General features: G+C 33.3%; 1 protein-coding gene across 4 annotated transcripts in view; it reads right to left on the bottom strand.

Annotated features, from left to right (window-relative positions):
* Positions 1-27,779, bottom strand: part of Eml5 (EMAP like 5) — a 185,097-nt gene that overhangs the window by 92,442 nt on the left and 64,876 nt on the right. For all 4 annotated transcript variants that reach the window (XM_076849768.1, XM_076849767.1, XM_076849765.1 and 1 more), the window contains exons 8-16: positions 26,216-26,353; positions 16,846-17,102; positions 15,217-15,429; positions 11,778-11,945; positions 10,992-11,098; positions 10,420-10,538; positions 8,698-8,884; positions 2,091-2,196; positions 239-332 (exon numbers count right to left, since the gene is read on the bottom strand). In XM_076849768.1, coding sequence (XP_076705883.1) covers positions 239-332; positions 2,091-2,196; positions 8,698-8,884; positions 10,420-10,538; positions 10,992-11,098; positions 11,778-11,945; positions 15,217-15,429; positions 16,846-17,102; positions 26,216-26,353 — 1,389 coding nt within the window. The remainder of the gene's footprint in view (positions 1-238; positions 333-2,090; positions 2,197-8,697; positions 8,885-10,419; positions 10,539-10,991; positions 11,099-11,777; positions 11,946-15,216; positions 15,430-16,845; positions 17,103-26,215; positions 26,354-27,779) is intronic.

Raw genomic sequence — 27,779 nt, 5'->3', positions numbered from 1 at the left:
CAGCACCACATATAAATAAATAAAATAAAGATACATTGATAACTAAAAATATGTTTTTAAAAATGCTCATAAAGACTCAGCTTACAAAGAAATTATAAAATCATTTATCTTTTACCTGATATTATTTATTCAAAGATAAAAAAGATGGTAGCATATTTGCTTGATTTCAAAATTATTTTTAAAGTTTTTTAATTCCAAAATAATTCTAGTATTTTGTCATATCAAGTTACTTCCTTACCTTGCCATTGAAAGTTTCTCTCCTTTCTTCCAGTCCCACAGTACAATGGTGTGGCTATCATCTATTCCAACTGAAGCCAAACGTTTCCCATCCGCTGTGACAATTAATCAGAGTGATATACTTACTGACCATTTACATTCAGAAGATAAACATTTTGTATGTATTCTAAAGCTAAATGTTGTCATTTGAATGTAGTTTCCCTACAAGTTTCAGGTGCTAGAGGCTTGGTTCTCAGTGTGGTGGTACTGAATTGACAGAACCTTTCACAGTTGGGGCCTACCTTGAGGTAAAAACGTTACAGGGGGCTCTGCCCTCAGTAAGGAATAATGCTGGTCTTTCAGAGTGAGTGAGTTCCATGATAATGGGTTGTTATAAAACAGCAAACTTGACCCCTGAATCTCTCTGTCTTCCCATCTCACCACGTGATCTCTCCTTCTTGCTTTTATTCCCACCATGATGCCATCTATCATGTTGTGACACAGCCAAGGGGGCTCTCACCAGAGGCAGAACCAATGGGCCTACCTGTGAGCTAAATTAATTTCCTTTTTATCTCACCTGACCTCATTTACTTTATCTGTCCAACTAATTGGGATGGGAAAGGGAAAGAGAAAGTGATAAATGTATGAATTGTTGAATAGGCTAAAGACTCTGAGATAATTGTTACACAGTGTTTACACATATCAAAACATCACACTATACCCATGATCATGTACAATTGTTACAGGTCAATTAAAAACAAAACAAAATCTGCAGGGAAAAAATGAAAAGGAAAGATAAATTAAGAAAGGAGGGGAATAAAAGATTTGATTCCATTAAATTCACCATAAGAATTCTGTTGTGATAATAAGAACTCAGTAATCATGAAAAGCTAAATGAAAAATACACAGGTTACAATATACTGTCAACATTAGTATTACTGCTTTTAATGAAAGTCAATTATTTGTTATTAAGCAACAAGTAATGAGTATATTAGATGAATCACTGAGACAAATGAATAATGAGACAGGCTGACAGACTGTGTTATAAGGTTATAAGGCTTAGACTATAAGAAAATGTTTTTTATTTTGCCACACATTTGTAAACCTCAATTAGTTCCTCAATACTTCCAGTGGCATTTTTATTGTTGATCCACTTAATCTGTCATTCATTTTCTTGTTTCTTGACTATTAGTCTCCTTGAAAGTATATATATATTTTCTCCTAAACCTCACTTATGGTTAACTTGTCACTTCAGTCAGAATAGCAAAAAAGCACTAAATTAATATAGAATTCTCTGTTGAGGATATTTTCTTCCCTCTTCCTACTCCACGCCCTGGCTTTCAGTATAGACCTATCTTTAGTTGCAAATGTTTAAACATACTGAAAAGTATAAGCATGTTCTGAAATTATAAGATGGCCTGAAATTGTCACTTAATAGAAATATCTTAAACAAATATTTCAGTTCTCATTTCTTTCATTCTTAACCTTTCGCCATTAGCATTTTCAAAGTTTATTCTGTAGCTATAAAACATTAAGATGAAATCAGAAGTTTGCCCCAAAGGAGAGATACATACCATTTAGTGTAATTGAGTTGATTTTAAGTGTTCTGCAGATTTTTAAAAAAATAAATTTAATAGAAATCTACAAAGTTTAAAGGGTATTAAAATCATACTAATTGAACTATAATTAGACACTAGTCAATGAATCTATACTTTCACTGCTGTGTTTAATTAGAACAACAGTATGCACATTTGAAAAAAAAATTGTGAAGGACATAGCTAAATCACAAGATTAGGTAACACTGATTCAGATTAAAATTCTACATATTGCCTCTGCATTTGGATCATTCTTATTGAAATAGAAAATAGGCTTACCTGAGAAATCAACAGCACAGACACCATATTGGTGGTAGCCCTTTAATATTGACAATGGTTTAATAGTCTCTGTATCCCATATGTGAACTGAGGGATCCCTACCCACCTAAAATAGAATTATAAAAATCAATATACGCAATAAAGTTAATCATTTTTACATCTGCTAAAAGTAAATAAAACAAGATATTTCACAGCCTTTGTTTTATTTACTATAGAAATTTATCAAAAATATAAAGCAGACTGGATACATGACTGGATTTTTTCTTAATATTCATTCAAAAGCCAATGAGGCTAGGCTCTGTGTTTCTAGGAATATTCTAGAGCTATATGACTCCTCATAAATCTTATCCTATACTTCTTAAAAAATGATAATAAATGCTTGTTAAGCACTATTGTTGGCAGGATTTCTATGCCAGATACAACAAGTACTAAGACATTCAGATATGTTTTCATTGGGAAAACAGAAAACTTTCAATTAATGAGATTTAAAAGGTCCTGAAAAAAAAGACTTCATGAATAAGATGGTACTAGAAATTGGGCCTTCAGAAAAAGCAGGACTTGGATACAAAGAGAAGCAAGCAAGCACATTTTAAACTAGGTGTAAGCAAAGATTCAGATGGGATTAAAGCAATAAGCATATAAATGGGACTCTAAATAGACAATATCACTCTGTCATTTATCTTTAAAAAATTTTTTTTAGTTATAGTTGGGCACAATATATTTACTTTATTTATTTTTATGTGGTGCTGAGGATTGAACCCAGTGCCTCACTCTACCGCTGAGTCACAACCCCAGCCCTGTCATTTATCTTTTAACTTGGAGCTATAGCTTGGATCTGGAGTGTCTCTCCCAAGGTCCATGTGTTAAAATTTTGGTTGACAATTTGGTTGTCAATTCTACTATTGTAGAACCTTTAGAAGATGGGGTCTAGTGGAAGGAAGTTGGGTCACTGGGAGATGCCCTTAAAAGAGTTACTGGGGTCCCAGACCCTTCCTCTTTTTGTGTTTGATTTTGTTTTGTTTCTTGGCAACTTTGAGGTAAGCAGCTTTGCTCTACCATGATGCTCTGCCTTACCACAGACCCAAGGTAATGAGGTTAAGCAACTGTATACTGAACATTCTGAATCTGTGAACCAAAATAAATCTTTCCTCCCTTAAGTTTTTTTATTTTTTAATCTCAGGTATTCTGTCACATTGATAGAAATCAAATTAACACACTTAGTTTATGGTATTCACTTATATAAGGTAATCTATCATTTTAAAATTATTCCTCAAATTCAAGTAATTGTTCCTCTAGCTTTAAGAATCATGATATATTTGTATATCAGGACAACTCCTGAAATAACATGACTGTTAATTTAATTATAGTACATTTTGTTTTATATGAAGACATAACATAAAACAACACTAAAAGCAGACAATATTTCCCTAAATTATTCAGTTAAACATTACTAGTGGCTTTTAAGTTTTCTTTTTAAATTTTGCAGGTTTTGATACTTCTGGTGATTTTACAGTACTACTCTTACCTGGTTCTCTGGTCTTCTCTACTCTTGCTATGTTTTTTCATCACCTGTTTCTTAAATGCAAATCTCCCTCAAGAGTTCATCTTTAATTCTACAGGCTTCTTATTCTAAATTTTGCCTGAGATATCTCTTTCACAGTTTCAGTGGTTAAATCAACAAGTGTCTCCTAAGTCTTACTCTCTAATCATTATTTTTTCCTGAATTTAAGACTTACATTTTCAACTACTTACTGGACATATCATCTACAGATGATGATGATGATGATAATAATAATGATTAATAGTAATATACTTGCATTCACTGAGAACTGACTTATGTGCCAGAAACTGTTCTATATACCTTACAAAGGTTAACTCATTTCAAAATCACAAGAACCCTATAAGATAGGTATTGGTAGTATCCTTATTTTAAAAGATGAGGAGCTACTTGGGAGGTTGAGGCAGGAGGATCAAAAGTTTGTAACTTACCAAGACTTTGTCTCAAAATAAGTAAAAAGAGCTGAGGATGTACCTCAGAGGTAGAGTGCCCCTGGTTCAATCTCCAGTATCTCTCTCTCTCTCTCTCTCTCTCTCTCTCTTCTCTCTCTCTCTCTCTCTCATACATACACACATATCCCCAAAATAAAATTAATTAAAAGTGAAATTTTTTAAAAAATTAGAAAACAGGCACAGAGATGTTAATTTTCCAACAGATAATAAATGGAAAAGCATGGTCTTGAACATCCAAATCAGTATGGCTGAAGAACAGACAATATTTTTGGAGTATACCTGTGATATTTTATTTAGGGATACAGGGAGATTTATCAGTCAGGTTTTCACCACTATGGCAAAATACCTGAGATAACAAACTTAAAAGGAGGAAAGGTTTCTTTTGTTTCATGTTTTCCAATCCATGGTTGCTTGGCCCCCTTGCCTCTGGGCCTATGGCAAGGCAGAACATATGAAGGAGTGCAAGACAGAGGAGGCTGCATACTTAATAGTGGCCACAAAGTGAACAAGAAAGACAGGAAAAGACAATATCCCTTTCAAGGGCACATCCCCATGAACTAACTTCTTCCACGAGGTCTCACCTGCCAAGAGGTCATTCTTTGTATTCTAGTCTCCAAAAAAACAAAACAAATCAAAACACTCTTTAGATTTGTTAAATTTCAAAACACCCAAATGAAATACTCCAGAATCACTTTTCTTTTTAATAAAGGGTTCAATTTCAATCAGTTTTAACACTTTTTATAAATTTATAGAGATGTGACTGGTTGACTGTAATATAACAGAGGTAAGAAAGGGAAAATGGTGGGAGAAGTTGAAAAGGCTGTGTAAGCCTGTGTCTTAGGAGATAGACCTTGAGTCTATAGTGCCTAAGGCAGAAATGCTGTTGTGTAAGCAAAGGAGCTATGGCTTGATGGGTATGAAGGGATGTCCAGTGACATGCTGACATTTTATTTAATCTGACCTGAATTCCCTTAAATCCCAGAATCATGGTAGTAAGTGGCCACTTTCTACACTGTCTTCATTCCAGCAATATCAGAATAATGGTTCAACTTCTTTGCCAAAGCACCTGGGTATATAACTATGCTTCAAGAGGAACCCTTTATATAGCCTAAAGGCAGGTGATGCCCCTCATGCCCCCACCTATCTTTTTGATTAGTTCTTTCACTAATGTCTATCATGCACTCTAAGATTTGAATACTGTGGGCTATTCACAGTTCTTTAAATAAGCTGCGCTTCACCTCACCCCCTAATTTTACAGATCATATGACAGACTTAGAATGCTTTCCCTCACTTTCCCTCTGCTAGTAAACTATGCAGCATAAATGTTATACCTCTTTCAGGTTTTCCCTGATTCTACTGGGCACAATTCATGAGTCCTTCTTCACTACACTCTCACCAGATTCTACATTTAAAAATGAGGTAATTTTGCCTCCTAGGGGACAGCTAGCATTGTCGAGAGACATTTTTGGTTAGCATAACTCAGGCAGATGGGTTACTGGCATTTAGTGAGTAGATATCAGGGATGATGCTCAACATTCTGCAATGCAGAGGTTAGCTTCCCACAACAAAAAATTTTTTTATCTAGCATAAGTCATCAATAGTGCTGAGGTTGAGAAATTCTGGTCTGTAATTGTGACATGGTATTACAATTTTTCTTGCATATATGTCTTCTTATTTATCTATATATTTCCAGCACATTTCCTGGCAATATAGAATGTGCTTGATAAATGTTTTTGAATAATGGAAGAAACAAAGGAGAAAACAAAAGGAAAAATGGTAGGGGAGGAAAGTAATGGAGAAGCAAAAGAGGCTCATCAAGGCACAATGGGCAGGAGGAAGAAAAAGAAAGAAAAAAGGGTTGAGTTTTCTTTCCTCTCAGGGAAGCTATATAGGATGATACATGTTGCCTCCCTGACCCCTACAAAACTGAGAATGTAAAAGGGGAGCCAGGCATTTTGGCACATGCTTGTAATCCCAGTGATTCGAGAGGCAGGAGGATCACAAGCTCAAAGCCAGCCTCTCAGCAATTTAGCGAGGTCCCAAGAAACTTAATGAGACTGATGGTTAAGTCCCCTTGAGTTATATCCCCAGGAACAACAAAAATAACAAAAAGATTTTTTAAAGGTATATTTATACAGTGTATAAAGTCTAACAGACTAAAGGCTTTAGACTTTACTACTTAACAGCTGAGTGATCTTAAGAAAATTATTTAATTTCTCTAAAACAGAACTTTCTCACTTGTAAAGGGAAGAAAATGACTTTACTCTCATGGAGTTGAGGAGGGAATACAATGAACTTACAGTCAGAAACTAGTAAAGTATTTACAGAGTAAGAATCTACAGGGCTGAGGTTGTGGCTCGGTGGTAGAGCGCTTGCCTAGCATGTGCGAGGCACTGGGTTCAATTCTCAGCACCACATATAAATAAATTAATAAAATAAAGGTCCATCAACATCTAAAAAATTTTTAAGAATCTACAGACATCATTCTTTCCCTTGCTTCTCTAAGATATCTGAGTAGACATGTATCAACTAAGACTTTTCTCACTGATTTCTACTTCAATATTTGTGCTTTCTATCCCTCCCCCACAAGGCATAGACACCTTTATTTAAGACAGCAGATATACATTTAAGGGAGAATGTGGACCATCTCAAAGAGTAAGAGATACATTCTAGGGGTTTCCAGCTCTTCTTTTAAAGGAAACTTGGTGAGGGGAGGGTATAGGAAGAAATATAGGAATGGTGTCAATCTGGTGATCTCAAGATGGTTTCTGGTGATCTGGTCAGTCTCAGGATCCCCAGACTGCCATGGTCTTCATCTTATCAGGTGACAGTGCTGGAAAATCCCCTAAATTATAGGTTCTTCAAGAAATAGGCAGAATTAATATTATCAAAATGACCATACTTCTAAAAGCACTATTCAGATTTAATGCAATTTTGATCAAAATCCCAATGTCATTCCTCATAGAAATAGAAAAAGCAATCATGAAATTCATCTGGAAAAATAAGAGATCCAGAATAGCTAAAGCAATTCTTAGCAGGAAGAGTGAAGCAGGTAGCATCACTATACCAGACCTTAAACTATATTACAGAGCAACAGTAACAAAAACAGCATGGTATTGGCACCAAAACAGACTGGTAGATCAATGGTACAGAATAGGGGACACAGAGACTTACCCACAAAATTACAATTATCTTATATTAGACAAAGGTGCCAAAAACATGCATTGGAGAAAAGAGAGCCTCTTCAACAAATGGTTCTGGGAAAACTGGAAATACATATGCAACAAAATGAAATTAAATCCTTATCTCTCACCATGCACAAAACTCAACTCAAAGTGGATCACGGACCTAGGAATTAAACCAGAGACCCTGTGTCTAATAGAAGAAAAAGTAGGCCCTCATCTTCATCATATGGGATTAGGCCCCAACTTCCTTAATAAGACTCCTGTGGCGCAAGAATTAAAACCAAGAATCAAATAATGGGATGGATTCAAAGAAATAGTATCTCTCAATGAATTTACTGGGAGGTTAACTAACAGTACACAGGAAGATTTACAGATTTTCCAGGAACTTGTGATTGACAGATCTGGAAGAGACTGACTTAGTCCAGGAAATCTACATGGAACTTCTGAATTAATCATTTACATTTCCAAAATTATCTACCAAAACCTAAAGAAAAATAACACTATAGTTTTCTTTGCCTTTCTTGTTCTCTTAGTTCTTTAAATAGCTCATGTTTCTTTTCTGCTGGTTAATATGAATGCTTTTTATATTTCCCCCTTTTTACTGTCAGTGAAATTGCCAGTCATTTATTTCATTTATAACATTTCTAAAAAGTTTACTGTTCTCCAAGTGTCAGTTCTTTTTCATACTGGCAAATTGAAATATTCCATTCTCGCCTTCCTCTCGTTAAAAAGTCCACAAAGATCACTATTTCTATGTACAACAGGATTGATTATGTGCTTTCTATCTTGGTAAACTTGAATAGCTTGCTATCATAATTACAAAATATAAAGCACTGTCATTCTGTGTTGTCACAGAATGTTTGTTAAGTATTTTATTATTTTAAGTAACTCAATCTAAAGAAACCAATTTCTAGTCTTCATCTTTTCTGTAACTACTCACAAATTAAAAAATATACATATCCTGACAGAAAGAAAATCAGGCAGTATTCTTAGCTCCAAATTAAAATTCGAGAAATAATAATCAAAAAAATTTTTTTCAGGACTGGTGATTGAACTCAGGGCATCACAAGTGCTAGATCATCACTCTACCACTAACCTACTTCCTCATCCCTTAAGATAATAATAATTAAAACAACTATACTATAAGGACAACTGTAGGGAAAAAGTTGAGGTAAACTTCATAATATGAAAATAAAATCCAATTCAAAACAATTCTTTACTCTCCATTTCCTAGAAAAAAACTCTCTCTCTCTCTCTCTCTCTCTCTCTCTCTCTCTCTCTCTCTCTGTGTGTGTGTGTGTGAGTGTGTGTGTGAATATATATATATACACATGAATGAAGTAGATTAACCTAACTCAGAAAAGGTCTAACCTATCAGGCTTTTTGTTATATAATCTTTCAAAGGAACTTACCTGGCCTGTAGCCACATAGTCTTTCAAAGGATGAATAGCCAGACAAAGAATATCATCATCATGACCCAAGTAAAAACGCTGTGTGTTCTGTTGTCTATTGTAAATGACACCCACTGCTGCCACATGGTACACAATTTCACCAATTTGAGTATAAAACAGATTACTTCGACAGTCGTAACCTCTGTAACTAATATAGAAAACAAATCATACAATTAGTTTTGGTCTTTGATCTAATCTATACAGAGAAATAGGTAATTTTAGGGTCATTTAATTTCCAGTTTTAAAGAATACTGAACAATTAAAAGAAAACACCACCTTCTTAGAGCTATAAGCATTTATGAACTGCTCTGATTACAAATAGCTAATCCAAACCATAATACTGAGCAAAAAACAGCAAGGTGCTGAAAAATATATCTAGTATACTATTAATTGCATGTGTATAATATTAAATTTATAAAGACAAAAACAGTTACTTTTTTAATAAATAAAATGGTATAGAAAATAATACACATCTGTTTATAAATGCATTTTTATTTATCAAACTAAGTAACAGTGATTGCCTGAAGGGAAACGATGGTTGGGAAGGCAGAAGTGAGAGGAAGGTTTTAAACCCCTTTTATAATGCTGAACTGTGAAAACATATATTTCAAAAAGAAATTTAAAAAACAATTTTAAGGGGCTGTGGCTCAGCAGTAGCACACTTACCTGGTGAGTGAGGCACTGGGTTTGATTCTCAGCAGCACTTGTAAATAAATAAGGAACTATCAACAACTAAAATTTTTTTTTAAAAAAAAGCAATTTTAAAATATTATGCTCAGGAAAAAGTAACCAAATCTTTTTTAAAATATTATTTATTTATTTATTTATTTATTTTTTAGGTGAACAATTACGTCCACCAATAAATAAATAAATAAAAAGATATTGTCTTTACTTTTATGTGGTGCTGAGGATCGAACCCAGTGCTTCACACATGCCAGGCGACCGCGCTACCACTTAAGCCACGTCCCCAACCAATAACCAAATCTTAAAATGTCAATATAATTCTGTCTGTAGCAACCTTACTTTATGCTTCAAAGAAACCCAATTTATAAAGCACAACTAAATAGAAATATTGCCTGTTTTACCAGTAGAGAGAAAATAATCTTAATAAATAAATCCTTTCTCAAATTCTTGGAAAGTATTATCAGTCTGATAAGAAAATGAGGGCTGGGATAGGGGTAAATAGAATCAGATTGGAAAACCTGTTGCTGACATATGAAACTTGTATTGCCAGATATTCTAAGAGAATCCAGAAATTCTAATATTTCATTGAAATTAATACACAAAAGCCAAAATGCTCAGTCAAAAAGACAATATTATTTTAAATTAGTCACATTTAAGGAAGATGATTATCTCATATTTTTAAAGACAAGATGTCCAATTTAATAATACTGAACTTCCATAAGACAAATTTATTTTTAATAACTTTTTAATATTTATTTTTAACACTTATTCAGTGCTTATTATGTTCCAGGCACTATTCTAAGTCAACAATATCACAGCTTTACTTGCTCCTAATCAGAACTTTAGGAGGTATTGTTATCTCCATTTTACAGAGAGGTTAAATAACTTGTTTAAAGGCACACAGTTAGTAGAGCTAGTCAATTGTGTGACTTGGAGCAAGTTACACAGTAAGTGTGAACTAAAATTCAAACACAGAAATGAAAAACAATTGTTTCATACCCATGAACAAAGTGTAATCGGATACTATTTCCTGGAGCCTGTTCTCTTCTTTTAGAAGTAGCACTTTTTTGTTTCTCTTTGCATTGTTCTTTAAGCTGAGGTAGATCTTCTTTGTAAACCTTTAAAAATGTATATAAGTAGGAAGACATTCATAAAGGTGCTCATACCCCTAACAAAACTTTTAGACATATGGTTACTCTTAATCAATTTTAGCAGTTGTCTTCAATAGGAAGGTACTTTTACAAGATGTACTTCTTTAGAAAGAACAAACTCACATATTTGTGTTCCAGGAAATCTTTATACTTAAGAGAATATTTCAAAGGTAATAACTGGGAGTGTACTGTTTCAAAAATCTTAGGCAAAGAGAATACAGGCATACTTAGTATATCAAGCATTTAACATAAAAGAATAGTTTATACAAGTGTGCTTTAATGTTTAAAGTGAGAAAACTGAAAGAGTCATACACTACTTGGGAATTTAAGCCACAAAAGAAAACAGATACACAGCATGGAGCATGATAAAGACAGAATTGAACTTTCCAGGGGAAAAAAATTGCTTGAATAGAAAATTACCTGCCGACGATAGGTGAGCTGTGTCTCTTGTTCAATTTCAGAATCCAGTTCTGGAACATCAGACAGGTCTGAATCTGATTCATCACTGTTAGAGTCAGCCAGACTTTCTGTAATTTTTGAAAATGAAATGTCATTTGTTTAAAGAAGATTTATTTTCAAAATAGCAATGTAAGATTAATGATTAAGAGCTAGGTCAATTGACATGGAGACAAGCCATAGAGCAATCAAATGAAACTACCTATTCAAGTGACACAGATGTGAGTAAACTGTACTACAGATTATCTTCCTCTCCATTCACTGCAAACTCAATAGCTCCTTTAAAACCCTTCACTGGCTCCCCCAATGATTGCTACATCAAATTTAAATGTCTGTGCAAATATAAGTGCATATAACCTATAGTTTCCATGAAAATAGCTAAAAAAATACTGCAAATAGCAAAAGAATTGACTTATATATATATATATATATATATATATATATATATATATATATATATATTCTCTTTGTTAAAAAGCATACATAAAATCTAAACACCCATCTCTGATTTTATTAACATAACCATTTCTTTACTCATCATTTGACAAACTGCAAACAAAAGTACTTTATATCCCATTCTTTGATATCTGACTTAATATAGATCTAAGATTTAATTCAAAATTTCTGCTAAAAACAAACTATACTATGAATTTATGAAACTAGATTATACTTCAATGGTAAAATTGTCATCTTCAAGTTTTTGAAGAGTTATTTCATGGGGAAGTTGTTTAGGTGATTCATACTACTCACCTTGGGGTGCTATGTGAAGAGCATCTTTTAGTTTTCTTTCAGGAATAAATTTCCACTGAAAGACAGAGTGATCTGCTCCACCGATAGAAATAACCCACTGATAATCATGTGACCATCTGACATTAGTTACATGAGCTGAATGGCCAATGTATTTTTTAAACTTGGCCCCTATAATGAAAATATATCTTTAAATTATGCACAAATTTCAACATACAAAACACTACTGCAAATAGCAAATTTCTATACATAAATCATTGCATCATCCTTCCATTGTCTTAATTATGATTAAATGGAAAAAATGCTAATTCAAAAATGGGTAGAATGAACAAATAAATAGATATTGAGAGATGTAAACATTATTTCCTCTACTACTTCACAGTATAATTTGGTAGAAACTACAAAAGCTGTGAGGCATTATCTTACTGCTTTTAGAAAAGCTGGGGATCAATTGATTTTGCTTTAAATGGACAAAATATATTTATTTCTTCATCTATCTATCTATCTATTTATTGATTTATTTTTTATGTGGTGCTGAGAATCGTACCCAGTACCTCCCAAGTGCAAGGCAAGCGCTCTACAAAAGCTGAGCTATAACCCCAGCCCAGGATCAATTGTTTTAATATTAGGACAGCTGACTATTTTGTCCTGAGGCCTTCGGTCTTGACTGAAGGACTAATCTAATTAATACCTACCCTTTTTCTTTCTCAATCCAAAAGATATTACTACTAAATTGGGCACAGTGGCACATGCTTGCAATCCCAGTGATTCAGGAAGCTGAGGCAGGAAGATTGCAAGTTTGAGGACAGTCTCAGTAACACAGCAAGACCATCAGCAACTTAGCAAAATGTCAGCACCACATAAAAATAAAGATATTGAGTCCGACTACAACTAAAAAATAAATATTTAAATAAAAAATCTTGTTTCAAAACAAAAACTAAAAAGTACTGGAGACGTGGCTCAGTGGTAAAGCACCCCTGGGTTCACTCCTCATTACTGAATTGAAATAAAATGTATTATCAAATCAGATACAACCTTTTCCTAATCTTAAATTGGACAATATAACAATATAAAAGAGATTTTTTTCTAGTAATAATGCTAAAGTATTCAAGTATGTGAATTCAATAAACATAGAATCTTAAAATACCTCTAATTATTTAAATATGCAATAGTAATATCCTATCTTTTCTTTCACTTACCTAGCTATAGTCTCAAGCTGACTCACAAGTGCCTAGAAATAAAAATCATCCTTACCATAAAACAAATTACTAACAAAACGGAAACAAGAGAGCTGGGGTTGTGGCTCAGTGGCAGAGTGCTTGCCAAGCATGTGAGAGGCACTGGGTTTGATTCTCAGAACCCCATATAGATAAAACATTTTTTTAAAAAAGGAAACAAAGAAAAACAATATATGTTCTTGAAGCAAGGAGAAATCTCTTACACAAAACTAATTTTATTAGACTTTGGTTAAATATTCACATAGTAATTCAGAAGACTACTACATATTTCATTTCATTATATAAATGAAGTAAAATTATTAAGCAAAAATAATACTGTCTTCACATTTGCAAAAGATAAATTGTCAATGAAGCCCATTCAGTTGACTTAAAAAACTCAGAAAATTATAGTATTTTGTTTTTACATAGAGGTCAGTGTATGTGAAGCAATTAATGGAAGCAATGTCTAATGTTAAAATCATCATAATTATTACTGAAGCTCGACAAGCAGACAAGTATCATCTTAAGAGTTGTCAGGCATGGTGACTTTCATGTCCTGGCTATGTAGTGGGATCTAGAAACAGGGTGCTTTATTTATTTAATTTTTTTTTTTTTTTTTAGCTATTGTTGGACCTTTATTTTATTTATTTTTATGTGGTGCTGAGGATCGAACCCAGTGCCTCACTCTTACTAGGCAAGCAAGCAATTTACCACTGTGCTACAACCCCAGCCTGAAACAGGGTACTTTAATTGCTAGATATTTAGCTAGTCTTTATTAATATACTTAGAGTTACATATGGAAGAATTTGTATGCATCTGAGAAGCTGACATCACACAGGCAGAATCAATAACATGGCAAAGGAGACAGGATCCTGAACTCATTACTTCACTACAGAGGCCCAGTAGAAATACCAGCCTCAGCTTCTGAGAAATTTGAGCCTTTAAGTTTGATATCAGTGGACTATATATCTGATCAAACTATATTAGCTGTTCCAATAATCTGGATTCTAATGTTTGTCCAATAGCTTTTATCAACAAGCCAAGTAAATCTCATTATAGCATCTGCTATAAGTATGGATGTTCTAGAACATTAACTGCACCTAATATAAAGATCCGTGCATAGAAAAGAATTCTTTGACAATTAAAGCTCAGAAGAAACTTGGATTTTCCTAAGGAATAAGAATGAATTTTTTAAAAATCCACAATGAAAACTATTTTGTGCCCTGATTCATTTTATTTTTGTTTACAGTAAGCTCAGAATCAAATTTGATGTTCGGCTACTTTCATTTTCTTTATCTTGTTTTAATGTGTACTTCTATTTATATTTCCTCTGATACTGATTCTTTAATTATTTCAGTATTTATGGACTTGTTATAAATTTATTTAAAAACTTTATGAAACAATGCATGGAACAGATGAAAGATTACTAATATAGCATTTCATTCAATGATCCCCAGATCTGTGAAAAGAATGATTGATATCATTATTTTAGATTGATATCATCATTTTAGAAGACATCCAAGAAAAAAGGATACATAAAGTATAGAGGAAACAACAAATAAAAAACCATTTTTTACATCTATTATTGAAAATCAATGTCAAAACAAAAAATGCTAAAGACTTAAGCAAAACATGTTCTTTCATCAAAACCAACAAGTTAGTAAGTTCTGAGTTTATACACTTGACTACTTCCTTAGATTCTTGAGAAAATAAAATAAAATTTCTCCCAAAATATATGTATACAATAAGCTAAATTATTAAAGATAATAAGTGATAAGAAAAGTATAACCATCGTTGCAATTTAACTACATGAAGCAATTCAGGAAGTGGGAGAAAAAATTAAAAAAAAAAAAAAAACAGGTCTTGGGGATGAGGTTGTGGCTCAGTAATAGAGTACTTGCCTAGCATATGTGAGGCACTGGGTTTGATCCTTAGCACCACATTAAAAAGTAAATAAATAAATAAAGTTACTAAAAAAAAGAAGAAACCGGTCTAGTCCATTTGTTATAATGTATAAATTCAAAATAATTTCATAATAAAAACTTCATGACCAAAAATAAATGTAACATATGACAATAATACAGAACTTGCAAAATAAAAGGCCTTTACCAAGCAGTATACATTTTTAAAAATATGAAATCCTGTTACTTATTTCAAGATTGATTTTCTGCAAGAACATAAGTCTTTTATAAGAGCTTACTTAAAATATTTAAAAGAAGAGATACCTTTTCTTAAACATGGATATCGGAATAATTTTATAATTCCATAGTCATCAGCTGTAACTAAAACTTGGCCAATATAATTTCCATCTACTGAATTTATATCATTGATATCTGAATATTTGGGCCAAATTCCATTTACTTCAAGGCCTGAAACACATGTCCATGAAGCCCAATGAACACCTTTGAGTTCTTCTTTACTTGTCACTTCTTTTCCCCCTAAAAATAAATCAGTCTGAATTTAAGAAGTTATTTCACTTATTTTTTTAGTCAAGCTTAAATTTTACTGATAACATGGTGATCTCAAATTTTAAATATTTCCCACCCCAATTAGAGGAGACTACGGGAAAAAGTGTGGCTAAGGAGAAAACAAAATGCAAGAAGCTTTTTAAAGAAGCTACCAATGAAATTATACCAATTCAGAGACATACATAGATTTAATATGATTTATGGCTTAGCAGGTTCACTATGTGAATTCTATTAAAATAATGACACAGATTAACCACAACAGGGTAAGTTATAAGAGAAGTAAAAGCTTGAGAAAGTGGCTATGAGAAACCTAAGACACATAACTGACAAAGAGAACTAAAAAATACTAAAAAAAGGTAGGATTGGTGGAGAGTAATACATTTACATTTGGTAAAAGAATTTTAGGACTCGGTAAATTTTCATTACATATAGATTGATCACTAATGAAAAACTTTTGCAGAAAAACAGTAATTTATGTGGCTCATCTTATTTAATAAGTTCTTGGAAGATAGGGACTAATTAAACATCATATCAACTAAAGTACTACAAGGTTAATATTTTAATGATTGTTTTTAATTCTTCTATTTTTAAATATTTGATTTAGTTTGTTAGCTAGATTATTAGTATTTGCAAAATTTATTTGAGGCAACCACAAACAGATAAATAATTTATGGTTACACATTTGTAGCAATTATATTTACTTAGTTTCACCCAAAAGATGACATTTAACTCTAATACACAGTGGAATTTTACCATATACTAGTCACATGGTGTGAAATTTAATATAAGTCTGTCTTCAATTCTTCAAGTAAAGGAGGTTTAATTAAGAAACAAAAGAAGACAGAATGGTGGTTTCCAGGGACTGGGAGAAATGGTGGGGATGGGGAGATCTTGGTAAAGAGTACAAAGTTTCAGTTATACGGGATGAATAAATTCTGCAGATTTAATGTATAGCATGTTGATTACAGTTAATAATATATTATTGCATAGTATACTTTAAATATACCAACAGATATGATATTAAATGCTCTTACCACAAACAAAAAAATGGTAACTCTGTGAAGTGATGAATATGTTAATTATCTTGATTGTGGAAAACATTTCACAATGTACAGCATATGTACATAAGGACATCACACTGTACATTGTAAATATATACAACTTTTATATGTCAATTGTATCTCAATAATCCTCAGGGGGGAATCCTAGAGAATTTCAACATAATGTGGTAGCCCTATAGAAAAGAAATGCTTGAAATGTTAGCTCAGTTCATCCTTGATTTCCTATGCTCAAATGAAACTTACTTGCTGCTTCTTGTGAAATCCTAAAATATTTTATAGACACTAAAAATCTACAAACTATATATGTTTTACTAGAAAAATTTACCTGGCATCCTATAAAAAAGTCTTTTCCCATTTCCATCATTTGTCTGTAAATATCTACTATCTGAGGACCAGTCCAGATGAGTGATGAAACTAAGTGATCCAACACATTCACCAACTTTTTTATAACGCTGAGCAACTCCATAAATATCAACTGAGCTGTCATTGCAGCCAACAGCAAGGTAAGTTCCATCTGGTGAATATTTTAACTCATGAATTGCTTCCTTCCTATCTTTAATATGTACAACTTCCGTCATATCTCTGTTAAAAAGAAAAAAATGAGACCATGTGAACAATGTCACAGCAAAATTCTGTTTCAAAAATGACCATAAGGTTGTACCAAATGTTTATAAACTATAAAATAAATGTAAATAAATACTATTAGTTCAGGAATAATTATTTTGGGGACAACAACTATATGTCAGAAGTAGAGAAAAATGGGGCTGGGTTGTGGTTCAGTGATACAGCACTTGCATAACAAGCATGAAGCCCTGGGTTTAATCTTTAGAAGGGAGGGTGGGGAAGAGGAAGAGGGAGGGAGAAGAAGACAGGGAGAGAGGAAAAGAGAGAGAGAGAGAGAGAGAAAGGAAGAGGGACTGAATTTCAGTTCATAAATTATCTGTACATTGTTTAGAGATTCCTACTAAATCTGGAGCCATACAATAAAGGAAACAGGATTTTTATGATAAAAGTTCTTTGTAAATACTGAGTTCATAAAAAAACTTAGCTATAAACACTATAATTTTCAAATACATTTTTGTAATGAGCCAAATATGTAGAATTATATTCAGGAAATAAATAAAAATATGAAAAGAATATGTTACTTCAGCAATATTTTTGAATATATATCTTTATATAGCCATCATTAGTTATTTTTACTTCAAGCTCTCACTTTTTTAATAGAACACAAATTCCTCCCTTAGGGATCATATCAACCAGTGAAGTTTAACTTTTTCTTCAATGATGCCTTATAAACAAGTTTCAAAAATAACCCAGGTATTGGTAACAGCCTTAAAAACAAATAGTTTATCCCTTCTAATTTCCAAAGTTTTTAGAACTGGTGAAGAGGATGGGAGGCAGAGAAATAAAAAGGGTAAATGATACTTCTAATTGGTGCCAGGAACTTTTCTTCTTATAAATTTTGCATCACATATCTGATATGCTCCATGGACAATTTTAGAAATAGAACTGTTTCTCAGTTTTTAAAGTTTCTAAATGGACAATTTAAAACAATCAAACTCAAATTTCTTTACTAGTGCCGAGTGCTTACTTTGTTTTAGCATTAAGGATTCAAACTTAGCTTCTATGAAAGATAGATATGAAGTTATTATGATAAAAGGTGATAACTGTTCAAAAGGAATTTGTGAAGAAATTGAAAGAAGGGTTATAAAGAATAAAGAATAAGGCAGGAAGGAGCCAAGGAAGGGTGAAACCTAATATGAGCATAAAACCTGAACTGGCAAAGTCTGAGAGAAGTTTTCTAGGAAGAAGATATAGCATGAGCTGAAGTTTGGAAGTATTCAAGTGTGTGGCACATTTGAAGAATAGTGGGTAATGTAATGTGGATATAAATATAAACTGGCAAAGTAGAAAATGATGGGATTAAAGAGATAAATTGAGGGAAACTTGTTACAGATCTGATATGTTGCCAAGGAGTTTGGATTTTAACATGGTGTTAACCATATAAAGAAAGAGATAAAAATCACCCCCTTAAGTGCAAAAAGGGAACCAAAACAAAACAAAGAAAAACCAGTGTATGTGACACAGAATGCCAGAAATTTACCAAAAATTCATTTCTCCATCTTCCTAGACTGAATTTCTCAGGTTCCTTTGCAGTTAGTCTAGCCACCATGAGATGTAAAAGGAAATCATGTGAACCATTTCAAAGGCATGCTTTTTTAGAAAGCAGACATACCCTCTTTAAACACTTTTGCCTGTCCTGCTGGCAAAATATAGATATGACAATGAATCCTAGGGACTGATAAAGCATAACGCAACAAAAGGAGCCTAGGTCTTTCAGTTGCCTAGGAAAAGAAAGTCACTCATTGACTTCAGGCTCTTACAAGTGCAAGAATTAATCTTCAGTTAAACCTCTGCCATTATACAGCTGGGACATGTAAATTATAGCAGTTAGTGATTGCCCTAACCAATAAATATTAAAAAGAGAAACAGAAAAAGAGCCCTAAGATAGACCAGATATTGTAATGTTTAAAGATTCTATACTTTAAAAAAATTTCCTGGTTAAAAATCACTTTTGCCTAGACCTTATGACTTGCCAGGTCCTCTTCTTAAGCATAGACTCACATAACTATCTCTATCTTTCCTAGACACTCCTTCAAGTTATAATTAAATCCATGCACCTATTTCTCTTTGTTCACATCTATCCATCCACTCTGTAGCTATACAGAGAACAATTTATGGTAGAGCATGATTTCTTTTAAGAAGAATGTCCAAGGTACTATTTGATAGTTTTTACTTTTTATGCTTCCCTTATTAAAAATGTCATAATTTACACAAAGCTTAATTAAAATGTTTCTGAAAATTCTTCATAATGATTTCAGTACTTTTCAACCATATTTTTGTTCTAGAGACTTTTGTTACTATACCCCTTCCCTTATCTACTAAAGCATGAATGAACACACACAATATAAAACAGCAGTGATGGAGAGAGAGATTCTGGTTGACGGATTGATTTTATAGTATGCATTATGTTGCTATGAATACAGAGTTTATGTAATTGTGAATTATATGACTACTGTCCCTTATAAAGAAGTTTCTCTAAAGAACAAAATGTTATTAGATAAAAGCTTGTTAATTAAAAGAATTCTGGGAGCTGGGGGCATATGTCAGGGATAGAGCACTTGTCTAGTGTGCACAAAGCTGGGTTTGATTCTTAGCACTGCAAAACAAAACAAAACAAAAAATGTAATTTGGATGAAGACTTTTGGGGAAATAATAGGTGAATGCTGTGGTTTGTTTAAAAAAAGATGGAGGTAAAAGTCTGGGAATACTTCTGAATTAACATAATACATCATCAAGATACACAGTGTTGATAAGGGAATATAAAAAAAATAATTATTCCTAGAAGAGGGAGTCTACAGTGACATTACCAAATGAAGTGGGGTAGAGATCCATGATGTCTAAACTTTATTCTGGGACTTAGCTCAGCAAAAGATAGAAACTGGGAGGTAATGAATCCACGGTCCAGCAGAGGTAACACTGTATAAAAGAGCTGATAACAAAATAAAGTATTCAAGTTCAGTTTGAGAAAGCCATTGTAATTGTACTAACACAAGGGAGCTGTAGCATGAGCTGAGTCTGGTGAGGAAAGCAGAGGAAAAATCATGAAAGGCCTTGTGGGTCCTGTTAAGATTTGTGGCCTTAATTTGTGAGTTTAAACTAGGTTAGATGCTTTACGGAGATATGGCTTTGCCTTGGTATATCACCTTATACCCTAATTTAAGAACAGTATGTTATGAACAGGTATATAGCTTAATGATAGAGCTCTTTTTAATTTTTTATTGTTCTAATTAGTTATACATGATAGTAGAAAGCATTTCAACTCACTGTACACAAATGGAGCACAACTTCTCATTTATGACTGTACATGATGCAGAGATACACCATTCATGCACTTGTACATGTACACAGGGTAATCATCTTCATCTCATTCCACCATTCTTTCTACCCTCATACCCCCTCCCCTCCCCTCTCCTCATTCTCCTCTGTTCAATTCCAAGTTCCTCCATTCTTCCCTACCTAGCCACACACCCCCAATATGTATCAACATCCTCATATCAGAGGAAACATTTGGCCTTTGGTTTTGGGGATTGGCTTATTTCACTTAGCATGATATTCTCCAGCTCAGTCCATTTACCTGCAAATGCCATAATTTCATTCTTCTTTAAGACTGAGTAATATTCCATTGTGTACGTGTATATATACACACACACAATGGAATATTATACATATGTGTGTGTATATATATATATATATATATATATATATATATATACACCACAGTTTCTTTTTTTTCCCTTTTAACTCCTTTTAATGTTAGGCATCAAAAGACTTTAATATTTGCCTATACATTTAAGAATGTCATAGCACAGAAGGATTATTTCCTAGTTATTCACAAGTTTATGTAATATATGCAGTTTGTGTAATATTTCCAGTTGAAAATTCTCAGTGAGACAAAACAATAGTTCATTTTAAGAAATTATTCAAATTAAAGCATAATTTAATTATTTTTCCTTGTTAAAACACATATGTAACACAGAACTTCCAAAAAACATATAGCTAGGTCTAAGATGAAAATAAATACAGCATCAACTGTGAACAGTGACTGGTATGTGTAAGTCATTGGTGGCCAATCATTTTAGGCTATAGATTTATAGATTCTTATGTTTTTAAAAAATTTTAATTGCTTTTATTTTTTTAAATACATGACATCAGAATGCATCACAATTCTTATTACACATATAGAACACAATGTTTCATATATGTGTTTGTATATAAAGTATGTTCACACCAACTTATGTCTTCCTACATGTACTTTGGATAATGAAGTCCATCACATTCCACATTCCATCACTGCTAATCCCCTGCCCCTTCCCTTCCCCCCACTGCCCTATCTAGAATTCGTCTATTCCTTCAATGTTCCCTCTCCCTACCCCACTATGAGTCAGTCACCTTATATCAGAGAAAACATTCAGCATTTGTTTTTTTGGGGGGGACTGGCTAACTTCACTTAGCATTATATTCTCCAATGCCATCAATTTACCTGCAAATGCTATGATTTTATTCTCTTTTATTGCTAAGCAATATTCCATTGTGTATATATGCCACATTTTTTTAATCCATTCATCTACTGAAGGGCATCTAGGTTGGTTCCACAGTTTAGTTAATTGTGAATTGTGCTGCTATAAACATTGATGTAAATGTGTCCCTGCAGTATGCTGTTTTTAAGTCCTTTGGGTACTGACCGAGGAGAGGGATAGCTGGGTCAAATGGTGGTTCTATTCCAAGTTTTCCAAGGAATCTCCATACTGCGTTCCATATTGGCTGCACCAATTTGCAGTCCCACCAGTAATATATGAGTGTGCCTTTTCCCCTACATCCTCGCCAACACTTATTAATAATAGTCTTCATAATAGTTGCCATTCTGACTGGAGTGAGATGGTATCTTAGAGTAGTTTTGATTTGCATTTCTCTAATTGCTAGAGATGATGAACGTTTTTTTCATATATTTGTTTACTGATTGAACATCCTCTTCTGAGAAGTGTCTGCTCATGTCCATGGCCCATTTATTGATACTACAGTTTCTTTATCCATTTATCTGTTGAAGGGCACCTAGGTTGGTTCCATAGTTTGGCTATTGTGAGTTGAGCTGCTATAAACATTCATGTGGTTGCATCACTGCAGTATGCTTATTTTAAGTCCTTTGGGTATAAACTGAGGAGTGGGATAGTTGGGTCAAAAGGTGGTATCATTCCAAGTTTTCTGAGGAATCTCCAAACTGCTTTCCAGAGTGGTTGTACCAATTTGCAATGTATGAGTGTACCTTTTCTCCCCAATCCTCGCCGATATTTATTGTTGATAATTCTTGTTGAATATTCTTGATAATTGCCATTCTGACCAGAGTGAGATGAAAATCTTATTGTAGTTTTGATTTGCATCTCTCTATTAGAGAAGTTGAACATTTTTTTCATATATTTGTTAATCGATTATATGTCTTGTGAGAAGTGTCTGTTCAGTTTCTCAGCCCCTTTAGTGACTGCGTTATTTGTTTTCTGATGTTAAGTTTTTTGAGTTCTTTATATATCCTGGAGATTAATGCTTTACCTGATGTGCATGTGGTAAAGATTTTCTCTTATTCCGTAGGCTCTCTCTTCACATTATTGTTTCCTTTGCTGAGAAGAAGCTTTTTAGTTTGAACCCATCCTACTAATTGATTATTGATTTTATTTCTTGCAATTTAAGAATCTTGTTAAAGAAGTCAGGTCCTAAGCTGACATGATGAAGATTTGGGCCTACTTCTTCTTCCATTAGGTGTAGAGTCTCTGGTCTAACCTTGCACAAAACTCAACTCAATGATAGAGCTCTTTTTAAAATATATATATATTTTAGTTGTAGATGGACATGATACATTTATTTTATTTGTTTTTATTTTTATGTGGTACCAGCGATTGAACCCAGTGCCTCACACATTCTAGGTAAGCGCTCTACCACTGAGCCACAACCACAGTCCCGACAGAGCTCTTAACTAGCATGCATTCTCTTTCCAGCACTACAAAGGGGGAAAATCAGTATGTCAGATTCTAATCTATTCTATATTTCTCCAACCATAACGTAAATATTCCTGTGAGTACAGCTGTATTCATGAATCCTGCTTTATCAAATGGAGAATAAAAAGCAAACCAAGCATAATGACTTGGTAAATTTAGGATTTTGTGAGTTACAATTCTGTGGTTAAGGCATTTAACAGTTAAAATAAGCATCCCAAGGATCTTGATAGCAATATTGGATTCAGTTGTGAAACTACAACCTTAATTAGAGATAAGAACTTATTCACCCAGTTTGCTGCATACAATAACTGAAAGGACAAGTAAATTTGTAACTGAAAGGGCAATTAATGTATAAATTATTAAAAATCACTACTTTTTAATGCATACCATAGCATATCAGCTATATGATAGGAATTATAATTTTTTATATACATTTTAAATTTTGTAAAGCTTCTATAATTTAGCATTCCACTCCAATTCCAATACTCTTAATACTTTAAGTTATTTCAAAATAAAGAAAAATAAAGTTGATCACAGATATTACTCATAGTGTTCAGTATTTCTATTTATGATTTCTAACTTGAAAGACTAAATACCAGCCTCCAAATAAATTAACCAATGAGAAGAAGAAGAAATGTCCAATCTTAGATGATTATAGTCAGGAAGATTCTAGAATTAATGATCAAATCAATTTCAAACTTAGAACTGAGAAGCTAACAGGAAAGTTTCATAGTCTTTTTTTGGGGGGAGAGGGGTACAGGAGATTAAACTCAGGGGCACTCAACCACTGAGCCACATTCCCAACCCTATTTTGTATTTTATTTAGAGACAAGGTCTCAATGAGTTGCTTAGAGCTTCACTTTTGCTGAGATTGGCTCTGAACTTGAGATCCTCCTGCCTTAGTCTCCTACACTGTCTGGATTACAGGCCTGTGCCACCGTGCCTGGCCTCAGTCTTTTATCTCAGTTTAAGAAGCTATTTTGACATGATAAAATAAGGCAACACACCAGTTGCAGTCTTGCATTCCTGTAATCCCAGTGACTCAGGAGGCTGAGGCAGGAGGACTATGAGTTCAAAGACAGTGTTGGCAACTTAGCGAGGCCTTAAGCAACTCAATGAGACCCTGTCTCTAATAAAATATAAAAAAGGTCTGGGGGTGTGGCTCGGTGGTTAAGAGCCCCCGGGTTCAATTCCTGGTACCAAAAAAAAAAAAAAAAAAAAAAAAAAGGCAACATGAGATATTTATAGGGATATGGGGAAAAGTACTAAATAACATTTAAATTTTATATACTTAAATTGCAGTTTAAAAATTCCACTTATCAAAGGTACCTAGAATAGTCATGTTCTATCTTTCTTAGAGAAAGAAAACTGAGTGGTGGTTGTTAAGAGACTCGGGGGAGGAGGAGATGGAGAGTTGTTGTTTATGAGTTTCTGTTTGGAATTGTTCCAGGACAACCTAGTATGTGTATGAAAACAGGCACCAAGGTGCAGTGAAGCTGAAGAAAGAGAGGCAGACAGATCTAGGATTGCACAGAGTGTGATTTATTGGGGGACTTAGTCACAGAAGCATGGTCCTAGGCAGCAGCAAAACAAAATAGATCCTGCAATTTGGGCCAGAAAGAGAGGCACATACATTGTTTAGAACAAAAATTAACTTCATCCAAGCCAGAATGTACCTGGTTATCCTAAGCTAATATCAAAGAGCAAGGCACACTTCTGGTGCCAGGGTTTGATTTTAAAGCTCCACACATAACATTCTATAGGTTTTGTCTATTTATAGTATGCTGATAAATTATGCAGGAAAAATCAGTTGGGGTTACCCTGGAGGCAATCATGACAAGTATAACTGGGGGTGACTGCAGTTATGTCACAATGAATCCGACAGAAAGAAGAAACATTTTAGAGATGGATGATGGCAATAGTAGCATAATGTGATGTTCTTAATGCCACTGAATCACACATTTTAAAAATGTCTGAAAGTTAAATTTAAATTATGTATATTTTACCACAATAAAAAATAATTTAAAAGAAAAACTGTAGCATGTCTCATTGTAAAATCTATTGCAGAAAGAGGAATCAGCATGCATAGAAGCTCAGATGTATAAAAGAACACAATATATCTGAAGAAATGAAAGAAGTTTTGTACAGATGAAGGAAAGAGTCCGAGATGTAGAGAAACAGGCTGAAGACAGAGGCAAAATCATGTTAAGGACTAGAAACTTCATTCTAAGGACAGCACAAAATCTTTCACATACTTTGGAAAGAGGAAGAATGTAAACAAGTGTGTTTTAAAAGGAATCACTATCACTGTAGAGGGAATAAAGGTCTAGAGGGAAGAAAAACAAGAGGTGAAGAGACCAGCCAAGAGGCTATTCTACCAACTCAGTTCAGAGATGACACAAGGGCACAATGGTCAGAATGGAAAGAAGATTAATATGAGGACTATTCAGAAACAGACTCTCTAGAATAAGAAAGGCAGAGAAAAGTGAACTAATGGTTTCTGAATTGTATAGCTGGGTAGATCATTGAGCCAGCAAAGAAAGACTTCATAAATACTTACCCTTGCCAACATATGTGTATCTAGGGGGATTTTTCTTATGTCTACATAGAATTCAAATTTTATGTATCTACCTATAATTCAATACAACATGTAAAATGCTTTAACAAATTATTTAAAATTTTTAATTATCCAACGAAGAGCATTTTTTTTTCTGGACCATAAAGCTGTAAGTAACAACAACAACAAAAACCATTCACCCATTTTCAGAGCCTCGGGGTTGTTTAATGGTAGGGAATTATTATTGAAAATCAATACTACCAAAAAAAGAAAGAAGTCAAGACCCAAACTTTATAGCTCAAAATTTCAGCCAAAAATCTGTTAAGCATTCTTAACTTCCCAAAGATTTTCAATTTATTTAGTTTTCTGACAAATTTCTTTTTTATAAATATATTTTATATTTAATGAAACTAATATCTGAAACATATGTTAACAAGAAGTGTGAAAGAAAGGATAAATAAAATCAATGTAAAATATTCTCTCTCAATGAACACAAAATTACTGTTTCCATTTCTGCTCTAATACCATACCTTACTCTAAGAACAGTAAATGAGCCATCCTTCATTCCAAGGGCAAGATGGATTCCATCTACGTTTACAGCTGCACAACGAATTGGTTCCTCCATATTACATCTTGCTATTAATGCATGATCTACTAGGCTCCAAATCCTGTAACATTTGATTTAAAATTAAAAATAGTAGTTAATTAATGTGTACTTTAAAATAATAATAGACTATGAAAAAATTGGTTAAAATAATCATCTCACTTTAAGTAATATGAATCTAGACTTTTCTTTGTGTGTGGGGGGGGCTGGTGATGGCTAACCCAAGCCTTGTGCATGCTAAGCAAGCACTCAACCATTGAGTCACATCCCCCAGCTCTCTAGATATTTCAATTGTCTTTGCTTTGTGCAAGGAATTCTTACTGTGAAAACAGGAATATTGTTCATGCTTAAAAATAACAGAGGTTGATAGAATTTTTTGTTCTTAAAAAATGATATTAATTTGTCCTAATCATTCATTTTAGGTAGATGAATTGTAAATGACCAAAAATAACCATCTCTCTCTATATAAAGATATCTATACATAACCTTAAATTGCATATATAGCCTTTTAAATTTAAGTGCAACACTTAAAAATATTCAATTCAAAATCTGTTTCAGACTACATGGTAGAAATCAACAATGAAAAAGGTATTGTTTGAAAAATGAGGACTATACTTTCAAAAGACAAAATACTAATCCAAAATACTAATGAAAATTAGTTAATTTTTTAAATAAGTCATAATAAAAATTTTCACATCAAAATTTGTGGAATACAGCAAGAATAGTAATGAGGAGAATGTTTAGGAGTTTTAACTGCATATATTATGAAACAAAGGCTACAACTTAATGAATAGGCATCTACCCCAAAAGGTCTGAAAAATATCACTAAAACTAAATAGTTTTAAAAATGTTTTTATAGCAATATTCTTTTTAAAAACGTGTTGTTTAAAGAAAAAAATTATTTTTCTACATTATTTTAATAATCAATTCCAATAATTGGTCTGCACATATATAATCATATTGCTCATAATGACATTTGTTTCTTCCTTTCTAATTCCTCTGCCTTCCTCCCTCCTATCTCTCCATTTCCCTCGACCTGCCATCTTTCCTCTCTATTTGAACTTACTGTGCTGATGCAGACATCTAGTCCACAGCTGAATGGAGTAGTGAAAGTGGGCACCATTGTCTTTTTTCTGACTTCAAAGTTAAAGTTTCAATATTTTATCATTAAGTACTGTATTTGCTGCAGAATTCCTACTCTCTTACCACAGATGTCAGCAAACCACAGCCTGTGGAACAAACCAGGCTGCCTTTACCTATTTTTGTATAGTCTGAGAGCTAAGAATGGATTTTACATTTTTAATGGTTAAAAAAAAATTTTTAAAGATAAAATTTTGAAACACAAGAAAATATATAAAACTTACATTACAGTGCCTATAAGTAAAGTCTTATGGAAATAGTCATGATCAGTTATTTACATATTGTCTATGACTGACATATCACTACAGAGGCAGAATGTAGATGTTGCAAAAAAAGAAAGACGCATCACT

This window comes from Callospermophilus lateralis, chromosome 3 (genome assembly GCF_048772815.1).
Source record: "Callospermophilus lateralis isolate mCalLat2 chromosome 3, mCalLat2.hap1, whole genome shotgun sequence".
NCBI lineage: Eukaryota > Metazoa > Chordata > Mammalia > Rodentia > Sciuridae > Callospermophilus > Callospermophilus lateralis.
This window is presented reverse-complemented; position numbering and strand designations above follow the sequence as displayed.